Below are 26,803 nucleotides of genomic sequence, written 5' to 3'. Positions count from 1 at the left end.
GCTAACTATGTCTCAATAAACCGTAAAAAAATCTGGCTTGGTTTTTAATTAAAGCACATCATAAGATTTCCTACAGTTTAAAAAAAAAAAAATCAAAGGAGTTTGTTACAAGTCTTACTTTCTCACAAACATGACCTAATTCTAGAATTCCAAAAAACACAACGGTCAATTACCAAGATTACAATTCCATTTTAAAAAGTAGTATGTATATTCTACAACAAAACAGGTTGAGACACAACACTGAGGCCAAAATGCTTCAAGAAAGTAATATAAAAGATAGCCCTTGGTTACATGTTATATAATCATGTCAATATAAAAACTATGCTATAGTAACATAGTTAAAAACATCATTAGCATTAGAGTGTCATACTCACCAATGCTGAAAATAACATCATTTAAATTTAAATTTTCTTTAGATTCTATCATTTTTTTGATGAGAACTCTTAGAATTTATTCCCTTAACAGCTTTCAGATATAACATACAGCAATGTTAATTATATTTATCTGTCATTTATTTATCAAAACATGTGACCTGGAAAGCTGACATCAGTCCTTGTGCAACAAAAGAAAACGCACATAATTTAACATCATATTTTCATATGTAGGCCCCTTTCATTTGCTTTGTGCTTGTAAAGAAGAATTAGAAACATTTTTACCAGATACTTTTCTTCTAAAACAACAATCTATTTTTCCCACACCTACTTATTATTTCCTGTGCCAAGTTTTAGTTTCACCTCTGTATTTCTAACACTCATTATTATACAGTGACGTTTCTAATAACAAAGGCACATTTTAATGGTTTAATAACTGTAGAAAGGGAATATTAAGTAGAATAAAACATTTTTAGACATTTACTAAATATGCTTTTGAGGAAACTAACGGTTCTTATCTTTTTAAAGCAATCTCGACAAAAAGTATGTGTTATAGTATACATCAGATACAGGCGGTCAGAAATACACACAGAACATCATACTAAGTGCTGTGAGGCCCCACCTCCTCAAGGAGCTTACAATTCTCTCAGTATTGGAGCATTCTGACCTGTGGACCTCAAGTGAGTCATACGTGTGCTTGAGACACTTATCTCATCAGTGATTCTGATACACAATCAAGTTTAAGAATCGCTGGACTAGAGACCTGTAAACCAATATGCTCTTCAGTTAAATAACTGAGATCTTATATTACTTGTGTCCCATGAGATATGCTATATCTGAATCTCAGTCACACATGTAAACTTTACCCTCCCAGTTATCACCAAAAGATCTAATGCAACTTTGTCCCCAACTTTGATTTCTGGGAAGAAACTGTCTTAAATTTCTTTGAAATATTGAAATCATAGGGCTAGGGAGGGCAAACTGACAAGAAGTGCTTAAGTTACACGGAGGAGTGGCTAGCAAGAAATGAGTAAGGAAAACTCACGCCACAACTAAGAAAGGCCCACGGTGCCTAAGTGCATGGCAAAGAGGAGAGGGGCACCTGGAAATCTTCTGGTTAGGATTTTAAGATCCCAACTTCTGAGACACAATAAATCATTTGTCTTAAGTCACACTGATTAACCTTGTTATACACACTGTACTTCACTTTTGTTATATTTAACATTCCCTCCTCCCCTCTGCCCCAACCAATTCTTCCCTAGCCCTTTTTAGGTTTACGTCAAGTTAGAAAAATTTCAAAACTGTGACTAAATTCTGATTCTGACACTGATGAACTCTGTGTCTATCAGTAAGTTACTTAATCATTCTGAGCTTTATTTTTTTCTTTTATTTAGAGCAGCAGTCAACACACATTAAAAGCTGTTAACAGCAATTAAAATTACAAAAACGCTTGGAAAGAATAAAATAATACACAATATATGATTAATTATGCTTTGTTGTTTTGATAAATCTTGTTTTAATTCTGTGTGATACAACTATTTGAAGGATGGATTTAAAGTTCAGTTCACTTTGCTATAGGTTTAAAGGCTGTCATAGCTAAAAAAAGGTACCCGCAATGATACACAGATCCAAATGGAACAGGTGCCTCATTGTGAGGGTTACTCAACCATGACAATGTTATATTTAACACCACACACCAATTACACAAAGTTTTTGCTGAAATTCTACTAAGAATGTCCACCCTCCCTGGTGTTAGTCAATTTTTTATATGAACTTAAGGTAGGGACTGCACTCCTATCCTAGAGGCTCTTTGGGAGATTCTAAAAGAAAAGTATTTTCAAATCTGGTTCTAAGCCATGAGAGTACACAGATACATGAGGGTTTTTGGTTTTGTTTTAAATAAGCAACATCTTTCCTTTTTGGCAACAAAATCATATGTAAAATATCCCTGAGGATGCTATACAGCACAGCTCTAGGGGTGGCCATTCACATGGAACGGACTGAGCACAATGTCTCCCTGGCCATGTGCAATGTGAAGGCAAGGAGAACACTTTCCATTTTACATGTCACAGGACTCCATGACAACATTCACGAGAGAGGACCACCTGTCGATACATATAGTCAATACCAGGAATGCTTAATTTTTTTAGAGAAAAATTAAATGAGAGTATTTTCTTCTTGTATCCCATTGTAAAAAGAATAACATATATAGATTCAGTGGTTTGTTTTCTGTCATTTCCCTTCTCCTTGCCTTTTCTGTTCCTTCAACCAATTATCCAAGCCAACTTCGCTCATTCTAAAAATACTCACTGAGTGCCTCCATGTTCTAGATATTGTTCTAGGTGCTTGGGATGTATCAATAAACAGAAGAGACAAAGGCAATAAATATCATGAGTAATTAAATTACATAATTTGTTAGTGATGACTCAAAAAGGGATTGGGAATATATTTGGAAACAATAACCCAAGGAAGAAAGAAAACCAGAGATGTGAGCCTGGCCCTTGGGGCTGCTCCTGTCTTAATTAAGAGTGCCTGTTAATCTGGAAAAAGCGACTGAGAGACTAAGAAATGTACCAGAGCTTTCGATATCCTCTCAGGATTAGAGGAACAAAAACTGGAGTTCAGGGTCTATGAAGTAGATAAACACTAACATTCTAAGTTGGGGCCCTGGTTTGGTGATTCTCTAAAAGGACTCATAGCCTCAGCATACAGTTGTAGTCATGGATGAGATTTATTATTGCAAAAGGATACAAGCTAAAGAAGACTCAGCAAAAAGAAAAGAAGTGTGGGTGAAGTTCAGAGGACAATTTTCAAAAGTCCTCTCCTTAGTTTCTATTTGGGATGATGAAAAGGCTCTGGAAATGGACAGTGATGACGGCTGCACAACACTGCGAATGTACTTAATACTAAATTGTACACTAAAAAATGTACAGTAAATTATACACTGAATTGGTTAAAATGGTATATTTTATGTTACGTATGTTTTATTAAAGCAGTCCTTTCCCACTGGAGTCACACAAGATGCACTTAATTTCTCCAGCAATTTTTTTTTTAAATACCAGAGAAACCTACTGGAGGAGACTCAGTACTCAAGGTTTTTATTGGGGGCTCATTATGTAGGCACTCTCTGCCTAACACACACCAAAATTTCAGACTCTCAGAAGGAAAGCAGGTGTTCAGAGTGAGCCATATTGTTTGCAAACAGTGTAGGCACAATGAGCCATCCTATCAGCTACAGGAAGTCTGTATCAGTGTAGAACACCATTTAGTATCCAAGTTCCCAGAAACCAGCAGAGAGCTAGCCTTGCAAGCAGGCTTTTCCAAAGACTGGCAATGTCAGACCATGAAAGGCAACGTCCAGCAATAAGTGGGAAGTAAACTGGCCTTTCTGCAGTCCAAAGTCAAGCTTCGAATCAGCTAAATCCCTGTAACTGGATTACAGCAAATCAGGATTGCTAGTGTGGTCAAAAGTAATCCTGTCTAGAGGAAGAAAACATTTTAACTCTCACATCATCTCTATAATTTCTCATATATAATATCGAGTCCTTGATAAGGAAGATTCTGGCATATGATAAAAAAAAGTGGACTGTAAAAGAACAACCTGTTGTGGAATGAATGGTGTCCCCATACAAAGATATGTCAGAGCTCTAATCCCACTAACTCAGAATGTGAATTTCCTTGGAAAGAAGATTGTTGCTGATGTAATTAGTTATGATGAGGTCACAGTTGAGTAGGATGGACCCTTAACTCACTATGAATGGCGTCCTTATAGGAAGACAAGAGAGACAGGAAAATGATGCAAGTGACGACAGAGGCAGAGATGAGAGTGATGCATCTATAAGACAAGGATGCCAACGACTGCTGGCAAAACACTGGAAGGTAAAAGAGGCAAGAAAGGATTCCCTCTCACAGGTTTCAGAAGGAGTATGGCCTTGTGACACCTTCACCTCAATTTCTAGCCTACAGAACTGTGAAACAGTAAGTTTCTGTTGTTTTAAGCCACCCAATTTGTGGTGCTTTTTATGGCAGCCCTATGAAACTAATACACAAAAAATAACAGAAAAGACCCACAAAGGATCTAGGTAACAAGGGTATTAGATAAAGACTTTAAAATAATTTTGCCTAATATACTTCAGACACAATCGAGAATTTCTGTAGAAGATTATACTGTATAAAAAAGAACCAAATGGAAAATCTGGAGCCAAAAAATACAATAGCTAAAATTAAAGACTCAGGTGATGAATGAAATAGTATATTAGGAACAGCTAAAGAAAACATTAGTAAACTAGAAGAAAATATAGTCATGCAGGAAGAGTCAAAAGGAAGATACAGAAGAGAAAGTAAGGGACATTATGGACATGGTAAAATGTAACATAATACAACAGAAACCCCAGAGAAGGAAGAGAGAGAATGGGGAAGAAGTGATGTTTGGTGAGACAATGACTGAGAATTCCCCCAAACTGTCAAAGGTCATCAAATTACATACTAAGGAGTAATATGTTACAATATGAACAACATGTAAAAAGGATATTTACAAAGAAAACCTAATCTAGGCACATTGTAGAAAAATTGTTGAAAGGAAGAGAGAAAATTTAAAGTCTGCCAAAGAAAAGACACATATCTTTCAAAGGAGCACAAATAAGATCAATAGCTGACTTCAACAGACACAAAAGAAGCCAGGAAACAATGAATTACTTTTCCTACAAAAATTAAAGTGAAATAAAAAAATTTTTTTTTCAAATGAATAAAAACTGGGAGGCTTTGTCACTAGCAGAGCTGTAATAAATACTAAAGAGTATTGTTCATGCAGAGGAATATTATACTGTAGTTGACCCATGAACAAGGGTGTGAACCATGCCAGGTCCACTTATACGCATTCCCCGCCCCCCCAGTAAATACAGTACTACACAATCTATGATTGGTTGAATCCATGGATGCAGAACTGTGGATACAGAGGGCCAACCATGGGACTTGAGCACCCTGGGATCAGTACCCCATAGATACTGAGGGAAAACTGTACAAGGAATTACGACTGCACAGGGGGTTGGCACCCCTGACCTCTGTGTTGTTCAAGGGTCAACTGTAGTTAGAATCTTAGAGATGCAAGAAGAAAAGCATTACAAAGGTTAAATATATGGCTAAGTGTAAATGAATATTAAATGTATACACTGATTATAATGTATATAAAAATAAGATAGTATTGTCTGAGAAGAGGCTAGAATACACCAATAATTAATGGTGAAAATCAAAAATGCATGTTATAATTACTTGAGTAGCAGTGTCCAACTGAACTTTTTTGTGATAATGAAAATATCTGCAGTGTCCAGTTCAGTAACCAGATGTGGCTTCTGAGCACTTGATATATGGCTGGTATGACTGAGGAACTGAATTTTGAATTTTACTTAATTTTAATTTTAATAAATTTACACTTCAATAGTCACCTGTGGCTAGTATCTACTGTATTAGACAACACAGCTCTAAAATCATCATCAAGAGACTAGTATAAGAGCACATAATTATGTTAACATATAACTATCCTATTAATAAAAGGAAAACAATGGAATAAAAATATTCAATTCATAAGAAGGCACTAAGAGGAAAAAAAAGTCCCTGAACAGACAAGTCAAATAGAAAACATAAAAAATTGGTAGACAGAAACCCAAATTTTTTGGTAATGTGTAATAATTACTATAGTTACTACAGACATTAAAAGATCATAGGAGGTTATTATGAAGATCTTTATGCCATTAATTTTGAAAATTTAAGAAAAATAAACAAATTTCTTAAAAAAGCACATGTGCACACACACCAGTTACTAAAATCGATTCAAGAAATGAATTATCTGAGTGGTTCTAAAACTAATTTAAAAATTGAATTGATAATTAGGACATTCTCAAAAAGAAACTCTAGATCTACATGCTTCTCTGGTCAATTTAACCAAACACTGAAGTAAGAAATAACACCAATAAAAATTCTACCAGATAACAGAAAAAGAGGAAACAGATCCCAACCCACTTTATGACATAAACTTAGCCTTAATACCAATAGCTCACAAGGAAAATTATAGGCCATTCTCACTCATAAACACAGATGGCAAAATAAGTATTAACAAACTACATCTACCAACATACAAAAAGAGTTATATATCACGACCAAGCTGTATAAATGGTAGGGACATGGGGTGGGTTAACATTTTAAAATTAATTAATATGATTCATAACATTAGTAGAAGAGAAGAGAAATGTTATAACATCATAACAATAAATGCAGAGAAAATATCTGATAGGTAGTTTTTATTGAAGAAAAACAAGCTGATGAAATTTACTTTACCAAATAGTAAAACATTTTATAAAGCTGAAGTAATTAAGACAGTTAATGGTTTAGCTACGGTAATTACTTAATTACTCTAGCTAGAGTAATTAAAACGGGAACTGTCTCAAGGATAGAGAAACAGAGGGTCCAGAATTACCACATATATGATTTATAACACAAGTAACACTGGAGAATAGCAAAGGATGGTCTCTTCAGTAAATGGTGCTGAAAACTGGGAAAAAAACCAAAACAAAACTTGATATTCCATGCAGAAATAAATACCACAAGAACTGTGTATCTAGAAATTAAAAAATAAAAAAGAAAATAAGGCTTCTAAAAGATAATCTGTGATAATATCTTCATGATTTTGCTGTAGGGAAGATTTCTTAAACAGGGCAAATGAATCATTAACCATAAAGGAAATGGCTGTTGGTCTATATCAAGTTCAAAAGACACCATTAAGAGACTGAAAAGGCAAGGCAGAGAGTAGAAGAAAAATATTTGTAACATTTAAAACTAACAAAGAACTACCAAACAAAAATTTGCCAACAGAAAAAGAAGTTTGAACAGGCAATTCACAAAAGCAAACATCCAAATAATTATTAATCAATGAAAGTGTCCAACTTCCTAAATAACCAAGGAAAGGCAAATTAAAACATTAATGAGATATTATCAATACCTACCTACCAGCATGGATAAAATTAAATAAACTGATAAGGCCAAGTATGGACAAGGCTGTGGAGAAACTGCAACCCTCACATACTGCTAATGTAAATGTAAAGCGACACAACCACTTGGGGAAACTTTCTAGAATTCTCTACTGAAGATGAATGTATGCTTAAGTTATGACCCCGTAATTCCACTCCTAGGTATACACACAACAGCAATGTGTATACACTGCACTAACAGACATTTACAAGATGTTCATAGTTGTATTAACATGGAAACAACCCCAGCAGGCTCCAAAAGTTAAGTGGATTAATAAATTGTGATATATTCTTATAAAGGAGTATGTCAAAAACAATAAAAATGAATTACTGCTATACACAAAATGGATAAATTTCAAAACCTATGTTAGTAAAAGAAGGCATAAACAAAACAGTACTACTTTAGGATTTAACTTGTATAGAGCTGACAAAAACAGAACGATTACACTGGAAGCCAGTATAGAGGTGACCACTGCAGGAGAGGAAAAAGGCTAAGACTGGGAAGTGTCACAAGGGGAGTCCTCCTGGGCGCTGGTAGTTTTCAACACCTTGATCTGGCTGCTAGTTAAGAGGTGCTGGTTTGTTATACTTCCTTGAACTGTAAAGTATATTTATAATTTTTTCACTTTTCTAAATGTATATTACTATACTTAAAAAGCTAAAAATCAAAGGGAAAAACATATCAAAACAAAGGTATATTTTACAACTGACAGTGTCTTAGGACTGAAGGAGCACCACATAAACATTTTAAAAAATTATGTATAAGTATACAGACGTTATCAGGTTTTTGAAGTCTCCTTTAATTAATTAATTTATTTTAAAATTTTGGGGGGTTAATTCAGTTTTTTAATTTACTGGCTCTTTTAATGGAGGTACTGGGGAATGAACCCAGGACCTTGTGCATGCTAAGCATGTACTCCACCACTGAGTTATACCCTCCCCACTACCCCAACTAGTCTTCTTTTAATTTTTGGTTAAGAAATTCTTTCTTATTCTGGTATCATAAAGATTATTTTCATATTTTCATCTTTTTCTCAGTACAAAAATATACACAATATTACTTCATTGTCTTTAGGTACCTATTTTCATTGAGGAGAAGTCTACTTTTAGGGCAATACATTATGTAATCATTGTAATAAAAAGGATTTGTGTATACAGTCCCCGAGGTAGACTGAACAAAATTTTATTATGGCCACTACATACAGATGAAAAAGCTGAGGTCTAGAGAACTTAAATGATTTTACCCAAGGTAAAAGAACTTTAAAATATGAAGTGCTCATACACTTATCTTTTGACTCCCAAAGTCAGCTTGCTTTCTACATTCCATTATAGTGGAATCAGAAAAAATATGGATATAAATTCTGGATTTCCCACAAATTGTGTAATCTTGAGCAATAATCTCTCTTAGCCTCAGTTTCCTCCTCTGTAAAACAAAGATAAACATCATCTATTCTACAGAATAGTAAGGATTAGTAATAATGAATATATAGTCCTTGACCCTCAGTACATACTTCATAAGTGAGTTAGAGTATTACTGAATTATTTTATAACATACACAAATACGTAAATATAAGTGTGTGTGTGTATATATGTGTGTGTGTGTGTATATATATATATGTACATTTAATAGCTTCTAAGGATGATTTTGGAGCATTTCAAATGTATTATATAGTTTGATTTGAGTAGTACGTACATAAAGAACAAAAAGGAGAGAAAAACAACAAAACAAAACCTCCGGCAATATGCTAAGAGCTGTATCTTGGGAGCCTGGAGGAGGCGAAGCTAGGAGGACTGGAGTAGCAAGGGAAGGGAGACCTACACACAGAAGATCAAACAACAAAACGTTTGAAAAGAAACACATTACTGCTTTTAAGTTCATACTGTAACTCATAATAAGTGAAATATCATACAGGTAAAAATAATTTTCAATTAGCCAGTTATTTAGATGTCAAAGGGCAGTAATAAACACTTCTGAAGCCAGATGTCCTAAGATGCCCTATAAAATATAAATATCTTGACCATCTGTAGACAGGTGCTCTCCTTTAAAACTAAAACCACTAACTCTACATGATGTTAGACAGAACTTTAAAAAAGAGACTAAGTAATGAGTCACACATACTACCTTACAGTCACATCTGATACGTAACTTGTTTTAACTATACTCAGTCACCCCAGACACTATGACAAACTGTAGCTTTCTGTTTTTATCCTATTTCCAGAAAGTAACTATAATAAAAACTTATTTAGGAGTCCTTTCTCCTACACTCCCTTCCTGTTGCAACATTTTTCTTAAGTTGAAAGAGTAATATAACAACATTTAAAATAAACCTCAAAACTCATAAATGCTTTTAAAATAGCATTTCAAAACATATTTACTCCTGCACAAAAAGACAAAAAAAAAACCCTCAAAGACACCCAAACAAAGAAAACACAACCATATTACAATACAACATAAGTTTCTAAACAAACAGGTGTCTAAGATACAAAATACACCATCCCATTACATTAAAATGAATGGGTTATCAGTGGATAGGATTTACTGACGATAAAAGTTACATCGTGCAATGATTACTTAGGACTTTAAAGAATACAGGAGTTCCCACATGCTCACAAGGTGATACGTTCCAAGACCCTGCAGTGAATGCCTGAAACTGAGGATAGTACCAAACTCTACATATACTGCTTTTTCCTGTACATACCTACCTATAATAAAGTTTAATGTATAAATTAGGCTCAGTAAGAGATGATCAACAACAATAATACAACAGAACAATTTTAACAATATACTATAACAAAAGTTTTCTGAATGTGGTCTCTTTCTCTCAAAATATTTTTAAAATGTAATGCCTTTTCTATCTTCACTAAGTACTCATAACCTGTGCAGGCTGAGGAGTGACAGCAAAACAAGCACGGATTTATTTTTCCTTGTTCACAATTTCACAGACAGGAGGTTTGTTCTGACCACAGATCTTAGCAACCTCAGCACATGAATTGTTTTCTTTCCTTTTATTTAGTTGAGAACTTTCACTTTTTTACTTAAAGGAAGCCATTTGTGGCTTCTCTTTGGCATACCTAAATTGCCAGCATCTTACACTCTTGCACTTCGGGGCCATTAATAAGTAAAATAAGAGTTACTTGAACACAAGCACTGCGATACCTCGACCATAGATCCGGTACTGAGACGGCTAGTAAGTGACTGATGGGCAGGATACGCTGGACAAAGGGATGGTCCATGCCTTAGGCACTATACAGAATGGCATGCAATTTAAAATTTATGAATCGTTTATTTCCAGAATTTTCTATTTCATGTTTTCGGACCATGGTTGACTGAGGGGTAACAAGCTGCTGGAGAACAAAACTGCACTTAAGTGGGGAGACTACTGTACTTTTGATAAAGTAAGGCATATTGATGATGGTAGCTTTATCTGTTAAACATTAAAAAAAAAACTATAAATGTTTTAGTCAGGACTATCTATTCTGACAGTACTTTAAAAAAAGATTTCAACGGTAAGTTTTTCTTTGGTCCTTAACTAAAATTGATGTGGCTGGCAACAGCCTGCTAGTAGCTTACATGAAGACTGTTGGTGCATTTCATTGCAACAGGTCTTTTTGAAGGAACGCTGAAATTGTGGTCACTGGCTGAGAACTATGACAACAAACTTCCAGCATTATGTATGAAGGGGGAGGAGGAGGCTAGCGCATCACCAAGTAGTGCATTTAGCCACTTCCTTAAGTAGGGCCAAGCAGAGAAAGTATATCAAAGATCTTATTAACACTCTTATAAGATATGAAGAGAAAACACTGATTAGCTAAAATATGGAAAAAAATTTCACGTGGTAACCTTTATCGATTAAGCAAGAAAAACACACATATAACATTTATTGTGTAACAGAAATTATGCTAAGCACTGCAAGAATGTAAAGTTTCATCAGACTCTGACATTAAACTAGTTTTGTCTAAGGGGAAAAGAGGATAGACTTAAAAAAGAACAATAAACTAGAAAGCAACAAGTCATAAAAAAGACAATACACTGAGAAATCCAGGGAAGGAAATGACATCGTGGAGGGGCATCCTGAGATGCCTGGCATGGATTAGGATGTATGGGATGAACTGAGAAGTACAGGATTAGGCATTCCAATGGAACGAAACAGTATCCATACTGATCAGCCAGTAACCCTTCACGTGAAGGATGTTAACTGTACATGAACCCAGCCAACACAAAGTAAGTCCCTGCCTAACTATCCCCTCAAAACAAAACAAAAACAAACTCAAAAAAATTTCATCAAGGTATTTGAGATTTAAAAAAACAATGTCATTATAATTTTAAGAAAATTTCAAAATACACTGAAACCAATTAAATAGTACTTTTTAAAAAAGCTTGTTAGAGGAAATGAATTCGGCCAATAGCCTAAGTGAGTCTGAAAGAGGACCCCAAGCTTTGGACAACATTGCACTACCAGTGAACACTCTGATTTCAGCCTAGTGAGACCATGAACATAGGACCCAGATACTTATTCGTGAACTCCTGACCCATGGAAATGTGAGATAATAAATGTATGTTGTGTTCAGCTGTTACCAAAAAAAAATAAAAGCTTGTTAGAAAACATACATATATTTTTAGTTAGTTACACTGTTAAATAAACTAAGTATTTTAAGAAAAGAATGATTACAGTGATGTTCATGTACAATTAATAAGGGAATAAGAGGGAAATTAAAACATTTGATAATCACTGCTCCCACCCTGTCATTTAACACTGGAGTAGGAATGGTGTTTTAATGGAAAGACATGTTAATACAATCAGAAAACTGAAAATAAAAAGTACGGAACGGAAATACTTATACATAAATTGAATTGTATGTATATACAAGGGAATTAAAAAGGAGAGCAAAGCCTCTTGTATAACTTACCAACATAAAATGAGCAGTTGGAATGCAATAAACTTTCAGTCCACAGGCGACAAAGTTCACCTTCCGTCAGAGCTTCAACTCCGTAGCAACCTTGATACTCCACTTTCGGTAGCACATAAACTGGAAATTGCTGCAATTCAAGGTTATACTTTTAGAAAGCTCCATTAATTTACCATGAACAGCAAATACATTTGCCTATATAATTTTGCCCCTTTCAGAATGCTTTCAGGCAATTTTACTTCACCCTTTGGGATTCAGACAGAGAGAGGGATAGAACTCTTCGTAGAAGTGGACAAGAAGTGGGTAAACTGGAGGTCTTGAACCGACAGCCTCCCTCACCCCCAACGAAAATCAACATACCTCCCTACACATGCACATATTCCATATCTGTCACGGAATGTGACGACTACTGACAGAATCCTTGGAACAGAACCTGGGACACATAATTAGCTAAAGGTTAAAAGCTAGAAGCTGGGAAGCCAAGACTAACACATACTAATAATTCTCAAGACGATAAAAAAGGTAAGAATTTTTGGTCTCTTTAAAGCATTAGTCACACTGTCTCGGGCTTATATACTCTGAGCAGCTTGTTTTCAATCCTTGAGTGTATGAGCACTAATATCTACACTAACATCGGTGAATGTCGCTACTTTCATTAATATGAAGGCTTTATTCCAGACACTAAGTACTTGGCAAGTCATCCATTTAGAGCTTGCTGGTCAGGACACAAACGAGATTTAGGAAAACGACGGTACCCATTACCAGTCTAAAGGAAACGTCAGGAAACGCACGTTGTGAAATAATATAATGCTAGTCGTGTTCACCGTGCTCATGCTACCTCATTTCTGTCACGTAAAATTCTACCCTTAACAGCAGTCTCTTCATTTCCACACATGATTTTTGGAACTTAAAGTGATATGGCTAGTTATTACTTCTGAAATTATACCAAGCTATCACCATTTTTATACTTGAAAATATCTCATAAATGTTTCAGAATTCCTGATTTTCACAAAGTGGTACTTTAAGGGGGCTTGGCATAATGGTGGTGATTAAAAACACTCCAAACCCAGTAAAATTCCTGTTAACAATAACTTTGGTTCATTATTATCTTTGAATGTTGTAAGACTCTAAAGCAGTGCTTCTTAAATTTCAATACGCATATGAGTAACCTGATGATTTTGTTAAAATGCAAAATCTAAGGTGAAAATGGAGGCTTTGCATTTTTAACAAGCTGTTGTTCCAGGGGCCAAACTTTTGAGTAGTAAGTTCCCTACAGTGTCTTCTTAATTAAAAAAAAAAAAAATTATGATTAGTATTATTTTATTGTAAAAGCATTTAACTGTATAATAATTTTTCAGCAACTGGTAATCTGCACTTATGGTTTCTTATAGTTGCAAACAGAAGCCAGATATAAAGAAATGAAGGCCCAGAGGGTTGAGATATCTGCTCAAGAGCACACAGCCAGTTTACAGCAGAGTTGGAAAAAGAATAATACATAAAAAAAATCCCCTTTTGGATCATGAATAGGTAATGGAATTCTAGATTTCTTTTCAAATTAAAAAATATCACTCTTTCTGAAGAAACTACTCTAGGGGATTTTCTTTGATAATACTGCTATATCTACAAAACGAAGTCCTGAATCTAGTATTAATTTCTGTACGTATTCTACTGCCATCTCCAGGAAGCCAATGGAAAGAAAAATCTGAATGTTTTATTTTAGTATTGCAAAATTAAAGTGAAATTTTAAGTACAAAGTTTTCAAATTATAAAAATTAAATTTACATTTCCTTTATCCCTTGATTGGTAGCTCCTTTTCTCCCTAAGTGAAACTTTCTCATGGTTCTCTGTCTTCCAATTTTTCACATAAGCCTTTCAAACTTTTACATACATTCCCAAATAGATACTTCATAGCTAGTATCCTGTCATTAATCCCAATAGGTATATTCTGTTCTTTCCTAATACTCAAGAATTGTCAGGATCCTTTTTTCTGGCCCTAGAATGGCAATATAAACTTTAAAATAACTGGATCTGAATTTTTGACCCACTTTAGAATATAGCTCTTAGGAAATCTGATTGAGACAGACAATGAAATAATGTTAAATCATTCAAAGGTACTTGGTCTGGATTTCATAATTATATGTAGAACAGGAAGTTGCAGTTCCAACTTGTGGTCCAAATTAGCCCTCTTTATTTCATTCCAGCATTTGAAATTGGCTGCTGTTTTAGGTTCTCCTCTATCCTGCAGCTCTTACTAAGCAGAATTTTGGTGAGGAAGGATAAATGATACTGGAAACTAAAATCTCAACTGTGATAACACAGGATGGAAGAACCAAAAGAAAAAAACTGATAAGGTTCTTGGACAACAGGGGTTGAAAAGTCTTCTGAGTATTTTAAAACTTTATCTAAACAAGTCGATTTTGAAGTAGGAAACATTAATGAAGATGCATTCTTACCTAATTAGAGTTTAAACAGTGCTGCTTTAAAATTTCTCAACTAGTGCCTCAACTTCCCTTCCTTAACAACATGGTCCTCTCTTCTTACCCCAGTTTTCCTCATTTATTCAATACCTATTTATTAAGTTCCTATGGAATAAAAAATTGGGAGAAACAGATAAATAGGAGATGATTCCAAAGGGAATACATTCTACTAGGGAATTTAAACCATGTGTACTAAACTATTACACATACTGACAGGTACAATATGATAAGCATTCACTGAGAATTTTAAAATTTTACTCTGGGATTAACACAACTGGAAAGATAAGGCTCCTGTTCAGCTATTCTTTGGGACTTGACTATTCTGATATTTTGATGAAGAATGAATTCTCTCCTGTAAGGTTTTGTCTTAACATTTACTTCATTAATTTCACTTTAGTCAAGTGAATGACCATGTTCTTAACAGTTTGTCTTTTTTAAGAATTAAATCAGTGTCCAAAATATCCCTAGGTTATTCTCACTTAAGAGATCCTGGCCATCAATAGTTTCTAAGTGCTATAAGCTGGTAGATCAATACAGAGTGGTATGGGCTCAAAGGGTAGAATGTAAAAGAAATGAGTTTAGCGCCCAAATAAATCAGATACCAAGTAAGAAATAATGAAATAAAATTCTGAAAATATAATCCATAGCACTGACACTATATGTATTCAAGATGTTCATGTGTTCATGCTATGACCATTAAATTCATCACAGTTAAATATAGATAAGACTGGAAAAATTAGCAAATAAAGTAAAATCTTTTACTACAAGGAGTATTTGTATTTATCTAGAAGGAGACTAATATCAGACCCATAGTATTTTATCATTCCTTGAGGTTCTCTTACAAAAAAACACTCCCCCATACATTTAATTCAAAACTATTTAGTTTCCAAAATTCCAAGTCTAAATCAATGATGAAAACCAAATTATGAGAATTAGAAACTTAAAATTTTATTAACAATCTTCCTTCTAAGGATAAAAGTGCCATCAAGGCAAAGATCCACTAAGTGCGTTGGATTCTGGTGGACAAAGTATACATCCTTGACCCTCATGGACTGGCTTTAGCATTTTTTCATGACAGACTCTCCCTCTGCTGCTATTGGCAGCTAAGAAAGGTAGGTACTTCTTTTTCTTTTCTTTTCTTTTCTGTTATACCTTAATATGATCAGGCAAAGTCAGGAAGTTGACCCACAAGGGTCAATGCTGGAACATCACTGTTCTTGATTCACCTGTTCCCTGGCCAAAAACACACTGACGTTCTAAAGTGGTCACTGAGGATTCTTGTTGGGTGGTAGGTCAAACAGCAAGAAACAGAGATATCAAAACAGAAAGGAAGGAAGGAAGAAGAGAAGGAAGAAAAAGAAGGAAAGAAGGGAGGGAGGAAAGAAGGGTATGCTATGACAAATGTACGTAACAGAAAAAATTCTCTTAAGAAAAAATTAAAGGAGAGATTTGGCACTATTTCTTGTGCAATCAATTATACCACAAAAGTTCCTCTTTATTAACCAGAATTCAGTGGTTACACACACATAAAAAAATCAAACTAATTCAAACTAATCTGAAAAAGAACTTCAAATATCAAACAGAAAACTGCTCAAAGAACCAATCACTCAAATTGTGGCAAAAACTTTTTTAACTGAGAAAAACATTTATATCAAATCCCAAAAGAAACAACAGGGGAAAATGAAAGGAAGACACTTGGTCTTCCAACAATCCTGAGAAGACATTTCAAATGTGCATGAAAGCCCACCTTTTAAAACTTGAACTTGTAAAATGACTCAAGAAAATTCTCAAAGAAAGAAAGAAAGAAAGGGGCTAGTATGTCATAATGGAAATCCAAATTCACAGAGAAAGCGGGAATATGTGTGCCAATCTAGGTCAAATCTACAATGGCGACTTTTTCACATAGTTTATATATTCCATGCAAGAATGTCACCAGTACTAATGACTGTTATGTTTAAGTAAACACTCTCCCTTATTGAAAGTGTTTTCAGTATTTTATGTGGAAAACCTACTGTAAGAGTAACCAACAGTTTAAAACTAAACTTCATAACAACGGCATGTGAATATTTGCTAATTATCTCTTTATGCTATTACATCCTAACTCCCCAAGTAACTACTTACTCTTCTGATTTTCTTCCGTTTTTTGGAACGTGGTCTGGTCTCTATCCTCTGGACACTGCATCGCACAAGTAGCAACAGGTCTTGCAGGCTGAACAGCTTGTAAACAAAATTTCCATCCTGAGGAGCCACATATTCCGATGTATCTTCAACATAGTCCTGAAGTTCATATGGCAATCCTTTAAAAATAATTATATTTCTCATTTTTATTTTAAAATACATTAGCCCTTTATCCATCATAATTCAAGATAAAACAATTCAACTATCAGCTTTCTATTTCCTCTGAGTTGACCATCACATTAGTACCGTTTCTGTTTACTTTTACTGGAACTCCAGCAAGAGCTAAAATCAAAGCTTTATTTAAGGCTCTCTTTCTTTTAACTACTGCTTTCACTTACCCTAGGCAAAGTATAAACTAGTGAGACAGCAGATGAAGTGAGAAGAAAAAAAAGCTTTAAAAAGTAGTGTTATTCATAATCCTGGCAGAGCTGAGCTGCAGCTTTGTATTTATTTCACAAAATGAAAAAGTACAAAACTGTAGCCCAACACCAGGAATACATTTAGACTAATAAATAGTTATGACTATTTTTGGTAAATGATAATTTATCAAATTCGTCCTTCATCAGTTTGGGAGAGTCCATTATCTGTAGCTTAGTGGCCATTGTACATGTTGGATAACTTAGGTTACAAAAATCCATACACATTTTTAGAGTGTGGGCACATTTTTAGAGTGAAGGTTTTAGAAGCTGAAATACTGAACAGTAGATTGAAAAATAAAATATCAATGACTATGCAAAGATATTATAACAAAGAGAAAACATGTTACAATAAACAGAAAGTGAGGGGATGAGGGAGAAAATCAAGGATAAGGTACAGGCAAACAGTTAATATAAAATTCTTTGAAAATATTTACTTACGTCCTTTTGGCTTCTGAAAGGCAGAAGGCCATATAGATTTTGGCCAACCAGAGGCATCTGAAGGAGCAGAGGATTGCTCAGAAATAGGAGGCTGCTTAGAATTTTCTGAATTCATTAAAGGCAACTCAGGTATTTTTCTGGAAATCGGCTTTAAGAGTTCATCTTGCATTTTTAAAATTTCTCCAACTGGATCAAATTTTTTATATACTCGTTTGATAGGTTTTTTTAAAACACATGACTCTTCAAGACTACAAGTAGTAGTAGTCTGGTTTCCTACAGAAGCCTGTCCTGAGGAAGAATTCAGGCTAGTTGGCTTAGAACTTAAATTAGAACCCACTTCGGCTGTCTTTCCATTACTATTATTTTGACACTCTGTATCAATTATTAAACAGTCTTCATCTGTATCACTATTGCAAAGAACTACATCTTCAGTTTTAGCTGCTTCTGATGTAACAGTCTTTTCCTTTGAATTATTGTCTGTGTTCTCGACAACATTCAGTGCTTCATCAGCACACTCCATGTCAGTGGCCATATCATTTTTATTAGAAGTTTCCACTTCTGTAGAACTTTCTAACTGAAAGGCATCGGATGTTTTCAAGTTATCATCTTGCACCAAAGACTTGTCAGAATTTGATACCTTTTCACTACATGGTATAAATCCTTGATCATCTTTATTTTTGCACTCTTCAGGGCCACTGTCCATACCAGTCACCAGCTGTTTCTCCTTTTGCAACTGTTCCATCAGAATCTGAGATAAACTTCTAGAGTGAGCAGAAATGTCTGGTGCATTTGGTGCCACAGATGTGGTTGCCGTGCTGGGGGCTGTGGGCGTATCTGTTGTGCTGGGTACTGTGGAAGTGCTTGCTGGACTTGGTGACTTTGACGATTTGGTGGTAGTTACTCCAAAAGTTTCAAGTTCTGTGACATCATCATCAAAATCCAGATCCAAATTCTCAAGGGTTTCAATTTTTCGGGATTCATTAACTTCGTAAGACGTCTTAAGAAAATATATTGGCAAACCATTAGCAAAAATTCCAGACCATCCTTCACCTATCAATGTCCTATCACATACATAGTTCATGCTTTTTAAAAGCAAAAAGAAAAATCTAATTGCTTTGAAAGATTATTGCTTTGACAAACTATTATCAACTAATTTATTTAACCCTACCTTCCCATTGAAATGTTGATGAAGGAAATGGGGAATACAGGCGAACTACTACAGCTCAAGAGATATTCCATTAATCAAAAAACAAACAGGATCACAAAGAAGAAATGTAAGGCTAAACAGAAAAGCAGTAGATTTTTCATTCACACTCACTTTATACACTCTTGCAGGGACTTAGCTGACCAGGAGGAAAGCCTCTTGGCTGCTGTCAGGAAACTGCTTTCTAACATGGCTGGGGAAGTATCACCACCCTCTAACATCAATCAACGACTTTCTATATCTACTCAGGGAGGACAACTCTCAGTAATATGAGGAGAAATGGACAGGAAGTGGTTTTATTGCATTCTGGGACATGAAGCTCCTGAGGTGATAGTTTTGCTTATACTGTTTTGGTAATGGAAGAACTACAGACATTTTTAAGTTATTTAGCAATAAACTGTCTTCTCCCCAAGCAGCAACATCTCTCCTCAATCTAGCAGAGCATTTTAGATAAATCTGATAGAATTGCCTAACAGTTTAGGGTTTGGGAGACAAATACTCCGACAGCTTCAGGCAATAAGTAAGAAAGATCTACCTGTGTAAATTACTTTACCTCTCTGAAACTCAATTTCATCATCTCTAAAATAGAGATAATAGGGTCACCCTCAGATTTGTTTTAAGGATTAAATGAGAAATTATATAAAGCTTCTTGGCATAGTAAGTAGTTTCTCAGTAAATGGAAGCACTTACTAAAATAAGGACTACCAGATTTAGTAAAAAAAATTAAACTATGTACTGTTTACATGAAGCATTCTTACACAAAAAGGTTCAAAAGAAAAGAATGGGACATGACATCAAGAAATAAAGAAGGAATAGCAGTATTAAGTGTTAGACAAAGCGGAATTCAATGCAAAAAGCATTAGATAGAAAAAGGAATCCTATGTTGAAAAAAGATGAAATCCATGATGGATAATGAACTGGGATGTGCCAAATAACATCAAAATCGTCAAAACTGAAAAACAAACAAAAAATTTGACAGAAACACAACTGTACTTGGTCAATGATACACTGTATCCAAGTAAAAATTAATAGAGATGTAGAAAGTATGAATTATATTTAATGACTGAAACAACAATACATGAATGACTGAGAACATACATATAGACTACAAAGATATACCTTTTCCCTCCCAAGAATCGAAGGGGCATTTCCCAAGACGGACTATAAATTAATATACAAAGAAAACATCAATATAGCACAAAGCAAAATCTGCTAAGGTCTTACTCTGTTTAGAAGGAAATAATATTAGAAATCATTAAGAAAAATGTAAACAAATAATAATAAACCCAAGTACTTGGGAACTGAAGAACACCTCAAATTGTTGGATATAAGAAGAAATGAAAGTGACAATTCCAAAATACTTAAGAATTAGAACACTGGACATTAAAAATCAGAAGTACCATTCATAGCCTTTTCAAGAAATAGGAAAATAACAATAGAATCATAATAATAAAATGAAGAAATTTCATAAATATAAAACCAAAATTAACGACCTAAAAAACAATGTTCTCACCCCGACAGAACAAATTTGGACAAACTTAAAATTATCATTTACCTGTAAATAGTATGTACTTAAAATTCTTCTGTAAAACATGTTAAGTACATCAATAAAATTATTACAATTCCTTAATGTCATGAAATACCTAACCAGTGTTAAAATTTCCTAGTCTGATAAATTTCTTTTTACAATTGTTTATTGGAATCAGGATCCAACCAAGATGCCTACACTGCATTTGGTTGACACTTCTCAATTTTCTTTAATTTGTCAAATGCCTCTTCCTATACTTTGCCAACTTTCACATACATTAGATAATTGTAGAAGAAACCAGGTTAGTTATCCTGTAAAAATTTCCACATCCTGGATCTTAACTCTTGCATCCCCATGAGGTCATTTAATACATTCTTCTGTCCCCTAGATTTCCTATTAAAACGATCTAGTAGCTTGATCAGATTCAGGCACCTTAAAAAAAATCTGAATATGTTGTATGCGGTACTGTGTACTTCCCACTTCAACCAGGAGGCTGTGTCTGATTGTATTTCTTCCTGTGATATTACAGTTGTTCTGTTCATTCAAGTGTCATCAGTCTAATCTATCCATTAAAATTCCTTACTGATCTTCTAATGATTCTAGCAGTCACTGATGATGAGCACTGCCTAGATTCACTACTTCATTAGGAGCTGCAAAATTGTTACAGTCATGGTCTATCATTACCCTGAGATATTGTTTGTACTAGAAAGGCAAGAGAAATATTTGAATTTTTAAAAATCAGTTTTCAAAATAATGACTACAAACTAGAATCCTCCAAAGGTAATTAGTAAACCTTTTTTAAAAAGTGTCATTATAAATCCATGGAATTTAACATATTTCATATGTTTCCATCCACTGCAGCCATTTTGTCACAGTCAAACTGACACATCTCTGGCCAATGGGAAATCCTTCAAGTTGGCACTGGCATCTGTTTAACACAATTTCATTACAGGGTTTTTACTTCTTTGATTGGCATTTGTTTATCTCTTATGCTAAAATTCTTGGTTTCTAATATAAGCATAAGTACTTATTGGCTTTATCATACTATATAATGTGTTCAAAATAACAGCAGCAGTATCATTACTAACAATATGAGTACCAAATGCAGTTTAAGATCTTTTTGGCAATTCCCTTTGAACTTAGGATATAAATCTTTAGGGATGTACAGTCACTTAATTCTTCTTGAAGTGGCCATTTCTCTTAACAATATATCTTGGACATCACACTGTAGTTGCATATCTAGAGCTTTCTGATTCCTTTTATAGGCATACATTGGAGACATTGCATGTTTGGTTCTAGACTACCACAATAAAGCAAGTATCACAAAAGAGTGAGTCACACAAATTTTTTTAGTTTCCCAGTGCATATAAAGTTATGTTTACACTACTGTAGTCTACTAAGTCCACAATAGCATTATGTCTTTAAAAAAATGTACATAATTTAATTACAACATACTTTACTGCTGAAAAGTGCTAACCATCATCTGAGCCTTCAAGTTGTAGTAACATCAAAAATCACTCATCACAGATCACCACCACAAGTACAATTAAGTTTGAAATATTACAAGAATGACCAAAATGTGACACAGGGACATGAAGTGTGCAAATGCTGCTAAAAAACTGGCACCAACAGACTTGCTTCATGCAGGGTTGCCACATACCTTCAATTTGTGAAAAAAAAAAAGTCTCTGTAAAGTGCAGTAAAGCAATGTGTGATAAAACATGGTATGCCTGTAGCCACTGCACGGTACGCTACTGAGGATGGACAGTTTATTTAATCAACACCCTATTAAGGGACATGAGAACTATTTCTAATGAATACTTTATAGCTGCAATGATTACCTTGCACAAACATTTTATTCTTTTCCTTGTATACTTCTGAGCTACACTTCTAGAAGTTAGATTTCTAGGGCAAAGGATGAACACATTAGATTTCATCTGTTCTGTGGGTACATCTGTCTTTATCTGACAGCAGAAATGCTACAGCAATTATCTTTTTTTCCTCTAATAACTCTGTGAGAGTTTCCATCAATAATCCCCTTCTGTTCCTCATGGTTAATTAAGATGGGTTTTCCTGCTTCTGTAGGAGGATAATCCTGTGAGGGGCAGGGTGGTGTACTAGCATAGCTTTCTTAGCTTCATGGCTCTAAACTCATGCTTCATTGTTACCACGAAGTATGTACTGTGTATAAGCACGTGGGGCTGTGTGTCTGCGTGTACATACAAAATCTTTAGTATATTCTGAGATCTGCTTCCTCTATTCCCCTCTCCCACAGTTATCTGAAAACCTGTCTTCTCTTTACCTTTAATGTCCTTGTTCTGATCAATATGGACGTTTTACCACTAAGGAGTTTTCTCTGATGAAGGCTTTAGTTTTGGAAGGGACTTTGGCTGGTTAGTTTCTAGAATTCTTAGTGCCTAGGTCATCACAGACCTATTTCAACTTCGGGAGTGTCCCTGCACTCACCTACAAGTTAGAGCCCATCCACGTTATTTTGACTTTTGTTATTCTTCATTTGTTCTTGCATCTTTCACCAACTTCCTTCTGTGTGGGGTTATTTCCCTTGTGCCCAAAGAACATCCAGTAGAGGGGGTCTGCTAGTAGCAAACTCAGTTTTTACCTAAAAAATCTTTAATTTTTTTAGTTATTTAAGGATATTTTCACTGGTTAGACAATTTTAGTAAGAGGGTTATTTTCTCTCAGCACAATATATTGTTCCAATGTCTTCTGGCGTCCATTGTTGTTGTTATTTGCCAGTCTGACTCTCAGGCCTGCATAGTGTAATGCGCCTTTTGTTTCTCTGGTGGCTTTCAAGAGTTATTTCATTGTCTCCAAGTATGATTTGGTCTCATTATCTCTTTTACACCTTTCTTTTGGGTGCAGGTACATGCATGTTAGACACTCCCACTATACTCTCTGTATCTCTTGCCCTGTTCTCCACAGTTTCTATCTTCTTGTTGTCTTTGTTTCATTACAGTCTTTTCAGACCCACCTTCTAGTTTATTCTCTCTTCAGTTTTATCTAATGTGCTAATAACCCCCTTTATAGACCTTTTAACTATACTTGCTATATTTTTTAGTTTTAAGATTTTTATTTAGTTCTTTTTCACATCTGCTCTTTTAGAAGTTTCTAGTTCCTCACTGAAATCTTCAAGCATAGCTTTTATTTCCTTGCATACATAGCATGTAATTAAACAGAGATGGCTCACACTTTGTGACTGATAATCCTAGGATCCATTTCTGTGAGTCTATTTCTTTGGTCATTGTTTGTGATGGTTCTTGCTTAAGTATCTAGTCTCCTCCAGTGTCTAGTTATCTTTAACTATTTTCTGGATGCTACATTTAAAAAGTTATTTGTAGAGATAACTTGCGCTTCAAAAGGATGCTGTGTTCCTCTAGGATTATTTTCATTTGCTTTTGCTAGGTGTCCAGAAACACTAGCAATCAAAGAGCATCTGAATCCAAGTCCAAAGCCTGAAAAACCAGGATATAATCTTTGAGAAACTGATTTATTTCTGGGGTACAGCCCTGCAGGATCCAAACTCTTGGTGGAAAACTGAACTCTGATGTTCGTCCCCCTAGTCCAGTGATGCTGTCAACACATATTCTGTTGCTTCCTCAGAATTGGCAGATAATATTCCAGGCAAAATTACCCTAAGTGACAGGCTTATCAACCTGGATTCTGGTCTTCTCTAGTATCTCAGTTCTGTTAAGTCCTTCCAATTTTGTTAGCCCTTTGATGATTCTATAATATATCTACTTTCTTTTTAGTTATCAGTAATGGGGAAGGCCCAAATTACCTGGTCTGCCATTAGTGAAAGAAGTTACTCTGTCACTTTTTAATCTCTCTTAACCTACTTCATGTTTCTTTATAGCACTTATTAGTTCCTGACATTTCACCTCACGTGAACACACATTTTGGGTAGATTTTAAAATGTAAAAAAAAAACAAAAAACAAAAACCGCCCAAAAACCTTAAGAAAAGCTGGAAGTGCTTTATGACATACACATTATAAAAATATTGAAAAGCAAACAGCAAACCAAGAAAAAGATAAATAAATATGGAACACAAAAGACCAACATCCTTAGCTCACTGAACACCGTATCAGCCAAATCTGGGTGACAGCTGTGTTTCCTCAGGGGCACCCGCTCCACAGTGGGCGATCAAAGTGTTAATATAGTATGCGCTCTTACGTAGAAATAAGAACAACATTGTTTTATTTCCTCAATTTTGTTTGCTCTCTCACTTTTTTCAAGTCCTTGTTCATATTTCTTCCTGTTCTTAAAAAAGCCTTCTTGCTCATGAATCTCATTCCCATCTTTTCCCCTTAACCTGTTCAATTTTTCTGCACAGCATTTATCACTACCTGCTTTTTCGCTATTGTTTTAATTACCTGTATCCCCTGCCACTAATGTAAGCTCTGAGAGAAAAGAGACTTCCTTTTTATTCATTGTTATATCTTCAGTATGTTAACAGTATCTGCTTAATAAGTATTTGTGAAATCAATGAATGAAGTTTTGTATACACAGAATGCCTTATTTTAATAACCATGGAAAAATATTTCAAAATACACAAAATAATAGAAGCTAGCATTTACGAAGTGCCAAGCATTGTTCTAAATGATTTACATGTATTAACTCATTTAATCCCAAATAATTCTGTGAGTTAGGTTATCATCATACCCACCTTACAGATGAGCAAATTAGACACAGCGAGATCATGTAGCCTGTCTAAAAAGTCACATAGCTACTAAGTTTATACCAAAAAGGGTCGACAATCTGGCCAAATATTTTCTGCACCAAACAAACTCATCTGTTTCTTTTCATATCAAAAACTTTTGAAAATGAATGAGACCAATTAAATAAAACCATCACCATGATTAAGTTTTTAGTACATACATACTAAAAACTGTGCTTAGCTTTTGACGTATAAATACCAAACTTAATCCTTACAGCAATTTTATGAAGTAGGTATTATCAACTTTCTTTTATAAAAAGAAGACTGAGGCGGAGAGAGGTTAAATTAGTTGCCTAAAGTCATGCTTGGGTTCAATTTTAAGTTTCAGTGTAAAGCCTGTATTTTTAACTACTAGATTTAGAGACCTGCAATAAAATTTTATGTTTCAAAAGGATAAACAAGAAACAACAACAACAACAACAAAAAGAAAGCACTACATACATCAATTTCAGATACATAATCTTCTGGTTTGTCCATAAATACTGCAGAGACTGGAACAGATGTGTTTTTGGACATCATGAATTTTAATGGAACTTCATGGAAGATTTGATTTCTTTCTCTCATTGTCATTTTCTTCTGGGGAAGTGGTGAATTAATATATATTACTTTAACTGGTTTTGAACCTTAAAACAGAAAGAGAAGAATGGGGGTGATTAGTTTACAGCAGTCATTAAAAACGAAACAAAAGAGGATGCAAAACAATTACTAAACCAAGGGACATAAGATAGGAAAATGAAGCACACGTCCCATACATTTGCCTTGAACTACAAGATTTTTTTAAAGTCCCTTAGAGATTAAGGGCAAGAGAATCTTACTGGCAAGAAAAACATATTCTCTTTCTAACAATTTTTTCAAAGAATTTTCTGCTTTTTACTGTCATTATTCCTCAGCACCTCTTGAATTATACTTTCAGAAACTGATAAAATTTTTACCACAGAGAATGTATCACATTTAACTCTAATTTGTACTTTCGTTTAATTAGACATAGTCTTTCATTTACTACAATTATGTACAATAATATTAATTCTAAAAGATATGAAAAAATTATTAAACATGAACAAAAATAAAAGGGGAATAATATTTTTTACAGAAGAATTTATGTGTAAAATTTAATTTTACTGTCAAAAGAGAAACTATCCTACATTGATAAGCATAGATTTGTTTTAATCTGAATTCCAATAAAACACAAATAAGTCCTGGGAACTCATGCATTTGAGGCTGTCTAATAAATTATTTTTTTAACATTTTTTATTGAGTTACAGTCATTTTACAATGTTGTGTCAAATTCCAGTGAAGACCACCATTTTTCAGTTATACATGAACATACATATATTCATTGTCACATTTTTTCCCTGTGAGCTACCATAAGATCTTGTATATATTTCCCTGTGCTATACATTATACTCTTGTTTATCTATTCTACATTTTGAAATCCCAGTCTGTCCCTTCCCACCCCCCTGTCTAATAAACTATTACATTCCTTTCATTTCAGTGAAAGACAGAAGAACGTCATCATTTCACATAG

At 34.6% G+C, this 26,803-nt stretch overlaps 1 protein-coding gene across 3 annotated transcripts in view; it reads right to left on the bottom strand.

Moving 5' to 3' along the window:
• Positions 1 to 26,803, bottom strand: part of ICE2 (interactor of little elongation complex ELL subunit 2) — a 61,572-nt gene that overhangs the window by 11,966 nt on the left and 22,803 nt on the right. For 2 of the 3 annotated variants that reach the window (XM_031452963.2, XM_031452962.2), the window contains 4 exons: positions 25,720 to 25,901; positions 17,811 to 18,807; positions 16,897 to 17,072; positions 12,299 to 12,428 (listed from right to left, as the gene is read on the bottom strand). In XM_031452963.2, the coding sequence (XP_031308823.2) occupies positions 12,299 to 12,428; positions 16,897 to 17,072; positions 17,811 to 18,807; positions 25,720 to 25,901 (1,485 nt within the window). Of the gene's footprint in view, positions 1 to 12,298; positions 12,429 to 16,896; positions 17,073 to 17,810; positions 18,808 to 20,133; positions 20,176 to 25,719; positions 25,902 to 26,803 lie in introns of all 3 variants that reach the window. The other variant, XM_064485549.1, reaches the window with a different exon arrangement.

The sequence above is a fragment of the Camelus dromedarius genome, chromosome 5, assembly GCF_036321535.1.
Source record: "Camelus dromedarius isolate mCamDro1 chromosome 5, mCamDro1.pat, whole genome shotgun sequence".
Taxonomy (NCBI): domain Eukaryota; kingdom Metazoa; phylum Chordata; class Mammalia; order Artiodactyla; family Camelidae; genus Camelus; species Camelus dromedarius.
Note: the sequence above shows the minus strand (reverse complement) of the source record. Positions and strands in the feature narration are given on the sequence as shown.